The sequence below is a fragment of the Hippocampus comes genome, unplaced genomic scaffold (genome assembly GCF_001891065.2).
Source record: "Hippocampus comes isolate QL1 unplaced genomic scaffold, H_comes_QL1_v1.1 scaffold155, whole genome shotgun sequence".
In the NCBI taxonomy this organism is placed as follows: domain Eukaryota; kingdom Metazoa; phylum Chordata; class Actinopteri; order Syngnathiformes; family Syngnathidae; genus Hippocampus; species Hippocampus comes.
Genome location: NW_017804967.1, coordinates 96401 through 110675, shown reverse-complemented (window position 1 = coordinate 110675; position 14275 = coordinate 96401). Strand labels below are relative to the sequence as shown.

At 41.2% G+C, this 14275-nt stretch overlaps 1 protein-coding gene across 4 annotated transcripts in view; it reads right to left on the bottom strand.

Annotated features, from left to right (window-relative positions):
* grid2 (glutamate receptor, ionotropic, delta 2) overlaps nt 1-14275 on the bottom strand; it is a 163706-nt gene that overhangs the window by 137751 nt on the left and 11680 nt on the right. For all 4 annotated transcript variants that reach the window (XM_019888840.1, XM_019888847.1, XM_019888864.1 and 1 more), the window contains exon 2: nt 13100-13305. In XM_019888840.1, coding sequence (XP_019744399.1) covers nt 13100-13305 — 206 coding nt within the window. The remainder of the gene's footprint in view (nt 1-13099; nt 13306-14275) is intronic.

Here is a 14275-nt window from a genome sequence, read left to right as displayed (position 1 = left end):
AGCAAATGCCGTGTAGACGGCAGTGGCTGCTTTTAGAAGGAAGACTGGGCATGGCAATTAAATAATGTACTGCAAATTGAAAACGAGATTAAGTGTAATTTAATGCTACGCTCTATTTGTGATCAAATATTGCAATTAGCCCGCAGGCCAAGCCCTCCAACATCTGCATATCAATGCTTCCCACTTATGCACACAAACACAAGCGGAGAAGAACGCACAGCTAAAATGTGGGATGCATTCTTCGACATCAAGCTCATCCATGCACCCTCGCTGCTGATCAACCTCCGATTCGGTCGACCCTCGAAAGCAAAGTTCCCATTGAGATCCATTATTGTTAAAATAATCTCCAGATTCCAATTTGCTGGCATCATGAAACCCAGATCAAGCTCTACCTCTTCATCACCAGTGACATGCATATTGCTGGTGTCGGGTACAAACCTTATCATACATAAATTAAGATTTCTTAAAAAAAAAAACTATACTATTGGTCAATTAACATGTGGGTGTTATTTTTTTATTCTATTTATTTTTCTAATTATTGAGCAATCTAAAGTGTGGAAAATTCTTGCTCTCTGTGATGATGCAATGTTAATGGTTGAACAAACATTGTGTTTTTGGGGTCTTGTGAAAAGTGACGTTCCGGCCCGAAACTAATCACCAGAAGCTAGCTAATGAAGCATGAACTTAATTTGAACGTCCCTTAACTTTTGAATTCACTTGTCCAACTGTTGATTGTGTCAGTAATTTTGCACAATTTACTGTTCTCTAACAAAGAGCTGAATGGCAAAACTCCAATTTTTAATTTCTGCCTTTCTGTCCTCTTGTATTTTCTCTGTTGCATGCGACCTAACTAATGTCAGTATGTGACACTTCCACTCAAAGAACATCCTTTTGATTCCTTTTTTTTTGTTTTTGTTTTTTTCAATTTTTGGGTGTTATTTTGGTCTCATGATGTCAAAACGTGAACACGAATGATGACGAGGACAATTTCAATTCCAATTATAATTGGACAAGGACATGTACCGGTCGATTCAGTGTAGTTTAACTGAATTAGATCTTTATCATGCAAGTTGATTTGATTTTTAGAGTTAAGAATGGCTGTGAAGAATATTTCAACTGCATATATACTTAAAAAATGGTCGCAATAATGAAAACAAATCTGGCAGAGATTGTTTTTAGACTTTAACCGATGCATCACAATGGTGCAACAACACATTTGAGTCATTGCAATGCAAGGCACTACACTGATGGACTATTAATGATGCGATAAGCAAACAAACGTGTGCATTAATGGAGCTATTTGATTGTTTCGATGCAACACAAACACTAATTATGTTCAACTGCATGGATGGCAAAACAACATAGTATAAATAATATAGGCGACATTACACGCAGCCGCCTGCTGTCAGAAATATTGAAACACAAACGATGATATGGCGGCGTGTTTTCATTTTTTTGTCGGAGGCACACTATGCATCGCTTTCACAAATGATTTCACTATTTAAGACAGTTCCCAGCTGCTATAATAACATGTTTGAAATGTGCTTTCATCGAAGCACCTCAAGGATCAGGGAATATGGCATAGTTACGGTTTCACATTTATTTTTTTTTTTGTCTCGATTGATTCAATGAACTGGCCATGTCTCACGCTAGTGGTCAGGCCTGATCGAGCTCTGTACACAGCTGGGCCAATGGCGAGTTTGACTTCCGTTACCATGACAACTAGGGACAGCGCCTTGGCTGCTCATTGAAAGTCGATCTTAGTCTGGGGAAAAAAAGTGAGCGCTGAGCAAGATACTTAATGTATTTGAACTTGTGGAGGCAGCGGTTCATACATGACACTGTGGGATGAATTCACTCAAGGATTGCATGGCGCTAAGCGGTAAAAATGGAGCAAACACATGCAGATGATGAAATGTTTCAGTAACTGCGATGCCAAGCAGAATGTGTCTTGCCGAACTTATTTCAATGAGGTATCATGCAGAGAAATTTCCCACCTGAATGCAAATGACTGCATGTGATGCATGGACACAATGCCATTATTAAGAAGCTAAATGCTGACCTGTGCAAAACTTCACGCAGCTCTGCTTAGCTTTTGCATTTGACGTCATCGTAGGCGTTTCGCATATGGGGAGAATGTCATGTTTGTGCACGACAGAGCCTCCGCCTGACAGTATAGTCTGTTGTAAGTGGCTCTGGATCTTCACCCAGTCTAACCAGTCACATGATGTGCTGAGGAACTGTGTGGGGGTGGTTTTTAATGTAAATTAGAACCATTGTTACATAACAGTAGGAAGTAAATGTATAATGGCTCATTCACAGACACATCTCCAGAAAAAAAAAAAAAAAAGTGACATGGTTGTTTGATTTCAAACTTGATGGGAAGGCGGGCACTCCAGAGACTCAAATATTTGTATACAACCCTTAGAAAATCTGTTTTCCCAAATATCCATCCATCCATCTATTTTCCATTCAATCCTATTGTCAAAAGGGGACATCATCAAAAGAGGCTGAGGCACTCTCGTCTCGGTGGGGGAAAAAAAACCCCAAACCTAAACCAAAAAAGGAGCCTTTCAGGGGTAAAATATCGAGCAGAGTAATGGCCTACATTATCATCAAAATGCTCTGAAGTGAGTTGAACTAATGGAGTGTGATGACCAGGTACAGTAAAAAAAAAAAAAAAAACCCTAAATGTGCACACAAAAGCTTTAGCCCCCATAGAGAGCTCGAATAATAATATTGTGACCAAAAAGGCATTCTGCAGTTTTTTTGACCACATGCATACCAACGAAGGCCCTTGTGTAAGATATTTTCATCTCACATCTGAGTCCTTTTAAAAATACAGATTCCTGCAGCTCTCACACTGATAAATAGATGTACCGTAATAAAGACGACTTCTCTAACCTAAAAGTAAAATCCAAACAGGAAGGCTTAGATTCAAATCCAGAACATCCTGACTCGACAGAACATTTGGACTTGACAAATTGTAATACACAGAGAACATTGATTATACTCGGGCCTCCTCATATTCACTATTCACTATTTTGCGGAAGGCACTGTGTATTTAAGCCCCAGCGAGAGCAGAGCAAATGACTTCTAAGGCCTTCATTTCCAGTACAGTGTATTTTGTGCAGGGAACAGTGAGATTTTGTGTAATTAAGTCTTTTGCTTCAAAGCAATGGAGCGTACCAGGACACACGTCGGAGGGGTGTCAAAGGCCCGTGCGCTTCCTTCCTTGCAGCTAACGACTTGAAATCACTGCCATTATGGTCGCTTTAATTAATCTGATCCGGAGGTGGCCACGCGACAATAATCGACTGGTGTGTGTGCGTGAATCTGTGTGTGCGAGAGTTGTCACAATTGACGAAAGCCACCAAACGTCCGGTTGATGGGCTCTTGCTGTTCAGTAGAACTCACGCACTGTTGACATTATTGATTGAAAAAAAAAAAAGAAAGTTATTGTTGTTTTATACTTTCAGCAGACATTTCTATACGCTTGTCGATTCAGACAGAAAAAGGTCGATGTGTCTACGTGCTGCTGTGGCAAAGGGTAAAACGGCCAACATGTATGGAGCCCTTATACGATTGAGCGTGTGCGTGTGCGTGTGTGTGTGTGTGTGCGCGCGCGCGCGCGTGTGTGTTAGCACGTGCATGTACATAGGCTCTTTGGCGTTTGAATTTCTGACTGTGCCGCGGATTCAAGCGAGTGGAAAATTCACCGAGCGAGGGTTGAAAGCAAACAGGCGCAGACAGACACGGACGCACACAAACAATAAATATGACAAGATGCAACCTGACATTTAGAAATGAACAATCAATGGCTGGACAAATATGTGGAAGTGTCTTGATCGGCCGTGAGTAACCATAACAACGGGCGGACTACATGACGAAGGCAACAATATTCATTGGGTTTTTTTCGGATGCACAGATTAGTGGTCACGAATGCAGTTCGCTTCTGTTGAACAAGCGCATATTTGATTGCTTTGTGAAGTTGTAAAATTGGCATAATTGGGTTTGGCCACGTGTCGGCTGAATTCCTATTAATTGAAAAGTGTAAATAAAAGTGAACGTGTTTGATCATTTTGCGGCAAGCATGTCCGCTAATAATGTCAAAACACTTGACTCTAACACTTGAATTTCACATCCAGTACTTTGTCGCTTCAAAGCAGCTCGCTACCGTTTACTCCGATAGTCATTTAAAAACAACAACAAAGCTCCTGACTTTTTATGTAAAATTCACCAACTCAGGAAACCAAATTTAAGTTATGACAAAAAACAATCTCAGGCTGACAAATTGAAGAATAGCGTTTGTGGGTCTGCCTACATCCAGTAAACACTATGCAGCCATTTTTTTTTTTGGGGAGAGAGAATGGCTGTCAGATTGCTCGACAATGCGTGCTGTCACTACCCCAAAAGCTTTGCAAACTTTCTTTTTTTTTGTTGTGTGTGTGCTTGACTTGTTTACAAAAGAAAAGCTTCTGTTAAAAAAAGGATAACTGCAGCGTGACAGAAAAGGTCCGCAGTGAATAGCAGGCACAGTGGAACGTGTCATGTGACTTGAGTGGGCCTGTAAACACTGGACTGTGACTCAAATAGCCTCACTGGGACCCAAACTTATGAAAAAAAAAAATCTATACAGTTGTGTTCAGCACTGGACTGTGACTCAAATAGCCTCACTGGGACCCCACTGGGACCCAAACTTATGAAAAAAAAAATCTATACAGTTGTGTTCAGAATAATCGTGCTTTAAAAAGAGAGTACAGCAATGAGGAATGCCATCCACTCGTTCTGGGCTGGAATAGAAATCCACAGGTGCTCCAAATTGGATGACCCCATGATACAAGTCTTAATTCAGTCAATCCACGTTAACTGAACTCCGCTTTTGAGACTTTCTCCATGCTTTGGTGAGATTGAACAAAACTGTTATTTATGATCTGTTAAACATGAGTTTGGTTTCACGTCGACACCTGAGGGAAAAAACACCGTGACTGAGAAATAAGTCATCAATATTCAACTGTTGTCAAATGTTACTCACCGCTACGCTCAAGTGCCTGCTAATGATACAATTTTAACGAGCCTTCATCATAATATATTACTGTAACGTGAAACAAAACTAATCTCCAAAACGGTCCGAAAAGCATTTACTTTTAAGCTTAATGTAAGATGAGTCTTGTCAAACCACACTGCTTTTGATATACTGACTACACGGAACATAAACTGATTAATGATGAAGAACTTTGATGACATCCATTCAGAACAATAAACACCCAGGAAATAGTTTGCCCCAAGAGATGATGACCCACTTTTAGGCCCCGGCTCACAGTTTAGAAAACTGCCATCAATCCAGAATTGCACGAGTAAAATTTCACAGTCACTACTCTCTCTTCATCCATCCTAGAGCATGGTCCAGCAATTCCAAGCAAAGGAGTTTACTCATCTTGATGCGATATCCGATTGACTTCATACGAGCCCAAGCAACACACAATCATTTTTCCATTACGGCCTTTTTATTGCCCGGCCGTAAAACGTCTTTACAACGAGCGTAGCGGGCAGAAAACGGAAAAGACTTGACACCGGCACAAGGCGGTGAGAGCACACAGTCGCGTCAAAGGGATTTAACCTGCGGCCAAGTGATGATAGTGGATGATAAGGAGAGATACCACCTGTGGCAATGTCATGAAGAAAATGACCCCAAAGGTTAGCTGGATGTGCGTGGGAGGCAGTTGGCTAGACAGATGAAGATCGATGGAACATCAGGAAAAACAATCATGGACGAACACACAAGGTCAGCTATTGTGTACGTGCTTACGCGTGTGTATGTTACACGTGCGCGGTTGCAGTGGTTTCGGGTAGTATCACCTTCTCTTCCGGGGTTTGGCTAATCTTTGGCAGAGTGAACAAATTACTGCAGTCACCATGCAGTTTATCCATCAGTCACCGTGGCGACGAGCGCTATACGAAGCCTTCAGCCATAGGTCAACTGTCTGTGACATTGCGCACAGCTTTATCTTCACCGGTGTCAATCAAACGCCGAAGAGGGTCGGCACCCACCCGGTACTCGGGATACTTATAAAGTCTGAAAAATCCTGGCTATGCTGTGAATACGGGTTGCTGCACGCATGAAACAAGAATCCTTTGAAGACAGAACAGAGACTCGAGCTTTTACAGATCACAGTTGACAAGGACCCCATAGTGGAGCTCTGGTGTTGCCTCGAACAGTGACAATTATTTACTCAATTTCAGATGGGCCTTTTCAGCAATATTACCGATATTATAATTCACTTAGTATGACAAAATAGACAATTACCAAAAAATGCCGATGAGAAAAGAGGCAGGCCGACTTCAACAAATACGGTAAGAAGCAAAACTCAAATGCATTAATTGTATTTGGTCACTCTGGGTGACCATATGTCAGAATCAACTTCAAGGCTTTATGACCTTCAATCCCATGCAGGAATATTGTTTACAACACACGTCACCACTTTATTTCATCCGAAAGGCTATTTGTGTGTTGACGCTGCTGTTTTGGTCAGCAATGGGGTTAGCATGTAAATTGCAGCCAGGGGGCATGTCATTATTCATTTACTCAACTCGTTTTGTCATAATATGAAACAAAGTTAGGTATATGTAACAAATCCTGTTCAGTGAAACTGCATTTTAGAACAAAAAGTATACCATACCCATGCAGGGAACTCGTTTACAAGTTGTAAGTCTGGACACTTACGTCAAAGATTGTTTTTGTGCTTTGGTGCTGCTGTTTTGGCTTGCGATTCAGTTAGCTCATGAGTTCAAATGATAAATGGAGGGAACCCAAGTTACGACCTGTGGTATCTAACTGATGGAGGCATTTGTCTATGGACGATGCGCTCGGCAAAAAATTGGGGACCGGCATCTAATATTCAAGGTAGTATGATGAAAAGCAATACAAGTCACACTCGCTGAAAAAAGGATTCTGCAGTGTTTGTTTAAGTTAAATTATTCAATCAAGATTGAGCAGTGAGTAAAAGCAGAGATAGAAAGGCTCAAATGAGGGTCACAGTAGGAAGGGTTGACGTCAGAGTGAATTAGCGGCGAGCAGACTAAGCAGCTGCAGTTGGTGCAGAAGAGCATCTGTTTGGCTCGTCAATTACAAATGTGATCAGTCCTCCTGGGGTCGGCGCATATGCCACATGCTGCCGCCTTACAGGTACCGCCGGAGCTTGATGCATGGACCGTGGAACATTTTAGAGCACGAGGTGGCTAACTCGATCAGCATCAAGAGCCAAACATGCCATGCACAGCATGTTGACAAACGGAGCTCTACAGAAAAATACCTCGTGGCAACTTATCGCTTCTTGGTAGGGGTGGAACAGAAATGAAAAAGCATTTTTTGATTCATACCCCCCGTTTTTAAGGTTTGATTCACATGAAATGTTTTCAGGGAACAAAATGCAGACCAAATTGGTTTTGGGTTAACAGGGCCAGATTTAGCAGGTTGCACATCTGACTTAGAGTATAAGGGTCTTGCCTTCAGTTTTGCATGTTCTATTCTGGCTTCCGCCCAAATTCTGAAAAATTCAGAATTGTTCATTTGTGACCCCTGTCCTATCCCGTCCGATTCTATTTGCTTCTCGGAAAAAAGTAGCATTGCCATCCCAGTCCACAAACCAACGAAATAAGATTCGACTCCTATGCCAAGTTACAGTTTCAATGTGCTTTACGGTGTTATTTTCTCTTCTCTTTTTCTGACCCCTCTCAAACTTCTTTCTGTCCATCTACATTTTCAATAAATATAATAATATCAATCATGTTAGTATTCGCTTGTCCCCTACCCGTTTTAGTACTTGCTAGTGTTAGAAAGCCCAAATCACGGTTGGGCACCACTTTTTGCTCCTCCCCAACTCCCACACTTATCTTAGACCCTTCCCGAGTTGCCATCAGGTGGATCATGTGCTGATAGCGTGCAGTGAACTTAACCTCCTGTCCCTAATACACCCAAATTTACTGCCTATGCAAATAGTTCAAAGCATAAATGTTCCTAAAACCTACACTACCTAAAAAAACGGTCTAAGTTGTGGTGCAGGTGATATAATGCGATTTTGTGGTTTTGATCAAGGCTATTCATCGTCCTATGTCATTCATGAATATGCCAACACCATGGGACAATCCCTCAAAATCAAAACAGTGTCTGTGCTTAAGGAGGAAATGAATATGCCTGAAGTCTGACAATCAATGACATCAGCGCATGTGGTTTGTGAACGAGATGTTATCCGCCCTTGTTTTCTTCCATCTCAGCCGCAGTCATGAACAAACAAATTAAATACAAACAAAAATATATCAACACACCCCTACGCATAACATGGTCTCCATTCAACATGAAAACCAATTTCCAGCCGTGAAGAGAGAAACACATTCTTCATTGACACACGAAGACTTGAACACATACAAATGAATCATAAATAACTTATGAAAGACGGCATGCATGCTGCAAAATCATCAGCGAGGCAAAAGATGAGATTGCAACCCGTCTGACCTTAAACACAGATTATTATCTCCCGCCTTCTCAATTATCCCATCGTGTCTTCCATCTATTTCCCGCCGGGCCCCATGGGATGAAGCTACTCTGACGCAGAGAACTTGACCCTATTACACTATCGACAGTTACTAGGAGATAACATGACAGTCTGCAAGTAGACTGCCATTTGGATGCAAACACCTCCTAGAGGCTGTAAGCGACTTAACGTTATGTAGAACATCCAGTGCATACTTTTAGGCAGAAAGATCTCAGAGTGGAAAACGGTAATTGTTCAAAAATTAAAAAAAAAAAAAAACATTTTGATGCCCCCCCAAAAAAAAGCTTAAAAGGCAAAAAATGTACGTTGACCCCATATACAGAGGTACCTTTACTTACAAAACATTTTGATGCCCCCCCCCAAAAAAAAAAAAAAGCTAAAAAGGCAAAAAATGTACGATGACCCCATATACAGAGGTACCTTTACTTACAAAATTAAATGGTTGTGGAAGAAATTTCTTCACGAGAAAATGTAAGTAGAGAGCAGTTTTCAACCCGATGTGATGGAACTTTGAGAACAATATAAGCATTTTTATTTCTTACACCTATATATACACTCAACCTCAGGGAAATTAACACCCTAAAAAAACGGTACTAAATAATCTCCCCCGCTTTTTTTTCTTTCTGTCTTCTCTCTAATTAACAAATTCATAGATGCCATTGCCCTAATTGTATCTTACATTGAGCGTTTTTGGCCCACATTGTAATGATGGTGGCAGAGTAACAACCCCCCCTCACCCCCCCAAAAAAGAAACAAAAAAGAATGCCACGTATCCAAGCGATGTATTATTCAACATGCCTCACACAGTCTTTTTCTTCATGTTTAATGTGCGCCGTGCATCATCTGCGGAATGGTTCTTCAAGTTAAAAAATAAATAAATAAATAAATAAAATTGTCACTTGAAGAGGAAGTTGTCCTGGAATGGCATTGTTGTTAGTAAATATTTTAACGCCTTGATATCAAATGGCAACATTTATATCTTTCCCACTTCTTTGCATATGGAATGCGACATGCGAGTTTGCGTGCGGAGGCGAAAGGAGGAAATATCAAGGCCATGTCAAAATTGTTTCTTCTCGTTTTCTACCTTACTGGAAACCGTTAGGTTTGGTGTGGCTCCATGTCATTTATTGATCAGCCCTGCTGTGATCAAACAGCAGGTTCTACAAACGTATCACAGAAACGCAAGTGATGTTATGGGAGATTTTTATGCAAGTAAGGCAATAAATGGCATCTCAATTCATAGGTGCTATTGACGACACGGGCTTTCCAGAATGAAGTGCTGATCCGCTGAAATGCCGTTGCGAACCTTAACTACAGCCTGTGGTCTTTCTCCGTGTTGTTGATCAAAATGCTTTTGCTTCGCGTAGGACAGTTTGGAGTTGCATTTACGGATGTCACGCCAGACTGTGTTTGGTTTTCTGAAGTATTCCTGAGTCGGATGTGTGTCAGAGCCTTTCCAGAATGAAGTGCTGATCCGCTGAAATGCCGCTGTGAACCTTAACTACAGCCTGCGGTTTTTCTCGGTGTTGTTGATCAAAATGCTTTTGCTTTGCATAGGACAGTTTGGAGTTGTATTCCTGAGTCGGATGTGTGTCAGAGCTAAATGCTCACACTTGTCTTTTTTTTTTTTTTTAAACCAGCTGTATCTAAATTGTGTGTGAAATAGTGGCGTACATGTCAATTCCTCTCATTAGAGTAGAGACAGAAACATGTCTATACTTATTTACCGAGTCTAGATACAAGTAACTTTTATCGTAGCGATACACTTGGGGGGGAAAAAATGTCACTCACTTTCCAGAACAAGTACATACATAAAGTGATCGATCGGCCTTGAGAATCTTTGATTGGATTCACAGATGACGCACATTTTCACGAATATGGACGGATAATTGTCAGGGACCTGATCGATCGGAGCTTCCCTACTATTTTGAATGAATATATAAGAATTTAAAGCCACCATCCTGACGGACACCCACCCCCGCAATTGATGAATGGAGTGGAGTACATAAACAATCCTGGCTGCCTAATCTTAGCTCTGCAAGCAGGACTCAATACACAGCGGGCAATACTCAAGCAGTACCACATCATTTTTAACACGTCTTTCTGTATTTACATTTGACCGGTTCGCTTTTCTGAAGTGTTTATTGGATCTTTTGAATCACACGGGCAAAATGACGGCAAACCCCTGTTATTGCCCTCCAAATTGTTTGGGTAATCTAATCGAACATGCCAGTCTCTTGGCGCGGGGTAAATTGGCAAGGTGGGGGCCTCCAAATTGTGCAAATAATGAATCAAGTGGCTCATGTTGATCTGTCGCTGTTTAGTTGTCTTTCCTACTCTGCTTCCTTGTCTATTGTAGTCGTTTGCGGAGACGGCCTTCAGTTGACATCTAATGTAATTGCATCGGCAAATGAAGGCATATCCATGCGACAAATGAGCTCACAAGACACAAACGTGTCATTTGTCCGTGTGTGTGTGTGTGTGTGTGTGTGTGTGTGTGTGTGTGTGTGTGTGTGTGTGTTATCCTGCCCTTGAAAAGGTTTCATTTTTGCAAGCCAGGAGCGACAAAATCAATCAAATCAAATTGAATATTGATCGATTGGATCATTACGATCTCCTGACACTTCGTCAACAGAAAAATCCCTCCACCGATATGTCAGATAAGTAAATGCTTGTGGTGTCACTTTTGCAAAAAAAGGCACTCAAATGTGGAGACTTGCATGTCCCTATTCATTAAATACTGAGTGTGTGCCGATGCAGACAAACTGTCATAGAGTAATGCCACAAAGTCATGCACCAATCAACATCCATTCAAAAATAACCGGCGCTTTTCTCTGTCAAGAAAACGACAAAACCTTGGTTGACAAGTGAGCAAGCTGTGACAGGGGTTGTCATACTTCATTCATAAATATGACATCAGTGTGTATTGAACATTCTGAAACATTATAGAAATAATTTCATTTAATGCATTATAATAATTAATTATCATCTTTAATGTAGATTTTAAAAGCCCTCCCGCACCGTGACACAACTCGCGTGTGTGTGGAGGGGAGGTGACTGGCGTTGAAGGAGGTCTCCATGTGCCGACTTTCCAGTGTCCAACATTACATCATCCGCAAGTGGAGATCTTGCACCAATTCCAGTGAGCCCATTATGCTTCCGCCATGTAGAACATGTGCCTCACCGGTGCTCAATTTGAAGGAATTGAGGAGAGCCCCTTCGACTGGCCTCGAATCAAGTACCACACCTTCGAAAATGACCATTTCTAACAGCGCTCGTCTACGAAAATTAAAAAAAAAAAGAAAACTTCACCCCCCGCGCACAGTGAGACAGCATTTTGCACAAGATCTGCACTGGGCACAAAAATAGGGCCCACAGTGTTAATTACGGTCATATAGAACATATTTGCCATGACAGACACACGTTTCACTCCTGTCCACATCAGATCTCCATCCAAATTACACTGTGACTGGTCAGAGAGAGGTCACTTTTAATTAAACCGAGATGATTTGTCACGTGGGATTAACGCTTCAAATTATGAATTCATAACTAACACGCAAGTCCGCTGCTTTCACCCATGACTTCCATATCATTTCGGTATGGGAGAAAATGGAAATCCCTGATTGTTATTGCATATTGCACACGCATACACACAAGAGCCAGGCAATAATGTGGGTTTAATACAATTAATTAACCAATTATTGAATGCAATTAATGGATTTGGAAAAGGACGACAGAGAATAGGAACTCATAGAAAGTTGGTAGCACTTATCGGCCTTGTTGTATGTCATGTTTACTAATTTGATCAATGACTACTTAATGACAAGTGCAGAGTTGTGACAGATGTTGTTGGCACGTGTGCCTCATACTCCAGAGGTTCTGTTTTCAAATCTTGGCTCTGACTTCATTGAACATTCTAGAAACGTGGATTTTAGATTCATGAAAGACTCATATTGTCCATAAGTGTGAATGTGACGTCAATGGTCCATGCAGGATGTTCGGAAACTTACTGTGCGGTTATCTTTATATGAAGGGACTTATTTCCATAAAGAATACAAGAGGTTAAAGGGCATAGTTACTGTACTTGAGTCGATTTTTTCAGGTATCTGCACCGAAACAAATGGTGTGTTGAATTTAATCAATTTTTATTTTGTCAAGTGACTTTAAAAATATATATCCTGTATCTGGATCTATGTGACTTTATATAGTGCAACCACTTGACAAAATAAAAATACGACTAACCTTTTTTTTTTCCAGTGCATCTACCTGAACAATTACTGACTTTTTAGATTTACCGAGGCTTTTGAATACAGACGAGAGGTTCAGGAAATGGATGGACGGATCTCAGTAAGTTTTACTCCTCACTTTGTCAAAAGAGGCTTGTTTCTTTTTTCAATACTATGTCTGCTGATGATGAAGTATTAAAAAAAAAAAGCCAAGATAAATTCAACTTGGTTGACGTCTTGATTGAGTAAGTGAATGAGGTCTTGGGGACTTATAAGGTGGGGAGAAAAAAAGCAGGAAGCAAGCAAGAGGAATTGATTTACCTCAGAGATAAATGCCTTGGCAGTAGCTGGGCTCATGAATAGTACGGCTCTGCGTAGCGTGTCCCTGTAGCGGTGCAGCTCCTCTACCCGCATGGTCCTGAACAGGCTGGTGATCATCATGTTGACATTGGACTCCACCTTTTGGAGGGACACGTCCATTCCCTGGTGGGAAGCGCGGTCCAGGAAGTCCTCGATACCGCGGATATCTGGAGAAAGAAGAGATGTTCAACGGCTTGGCTGGGACCTTCACAGCCGATGTCTGTACACGCGTGGAAGCGGGATTCAGACTTCTAGACTCAAATCCGAAACCTCTTGACAGAGAGGCTGTGAGGCAGAGGCAGCGACTACTCCAACACGCTGGCACTAAATTAAAAAATATTTGAAAATACAGTGGTACCTCTACTTACGCAATTAATTGGTTCTGGAAGAAATTTCAGAACTAGAAATTGTTGTAAGTAGAGGCGCATTTTCCATGTAAATGCCCTAATCCGTTCCAACCCCCGCCCCCCTCAAAATTCAGACAAAAATGTTTTCGATAGCATAAAAATGCATCAAAATGCGTAACAAATACATGTTATAAATTAGAATATTGCACAATAAATTAATGTTGTGCATAATGTAAAAAACAAAGAATAAAGAATAAAAATGATGGTCATTTAACTTTTAACTGCATCGGTTTTTTTGCCCTCTTTAATTCATGTGTACCAAATGATTGTTCATTTTACCCTCAAGTCGATCAGGTGAGTTTTTGGTAGTTGTGGCGATATTTTCAAAGAGAAGAAATTGCACAGAACAAACATGGCAGCTTCTGTCCCACCTCCACTAAACTTTAACCACCTCCTGGTGAACGTACAATTGTTAAGTTACTTAACCGGGTGAAATGAAAATTAACCCCGGATAATGAAGCAGACGCTAATTTGCCATGTCTCAGGACACAGACACATGTACCGACCTGCTCTGGTACATTTCTCATCACATCTTCACAGAGTCAGAACGGCATTTGACGATCATTTTACAGGGCATTGTGATGAATGGTTATCTCACATAATTGCGGTAGAACAGACTCTGTGAATGTCTTTCTTCATGGGTGCTTTACTGACAGCGATATGCCGCTTTCACTGCTTGTTCCTCACATTTGATCAGGCTTTTGCTTCTACATCCTCACCGTTATCCATC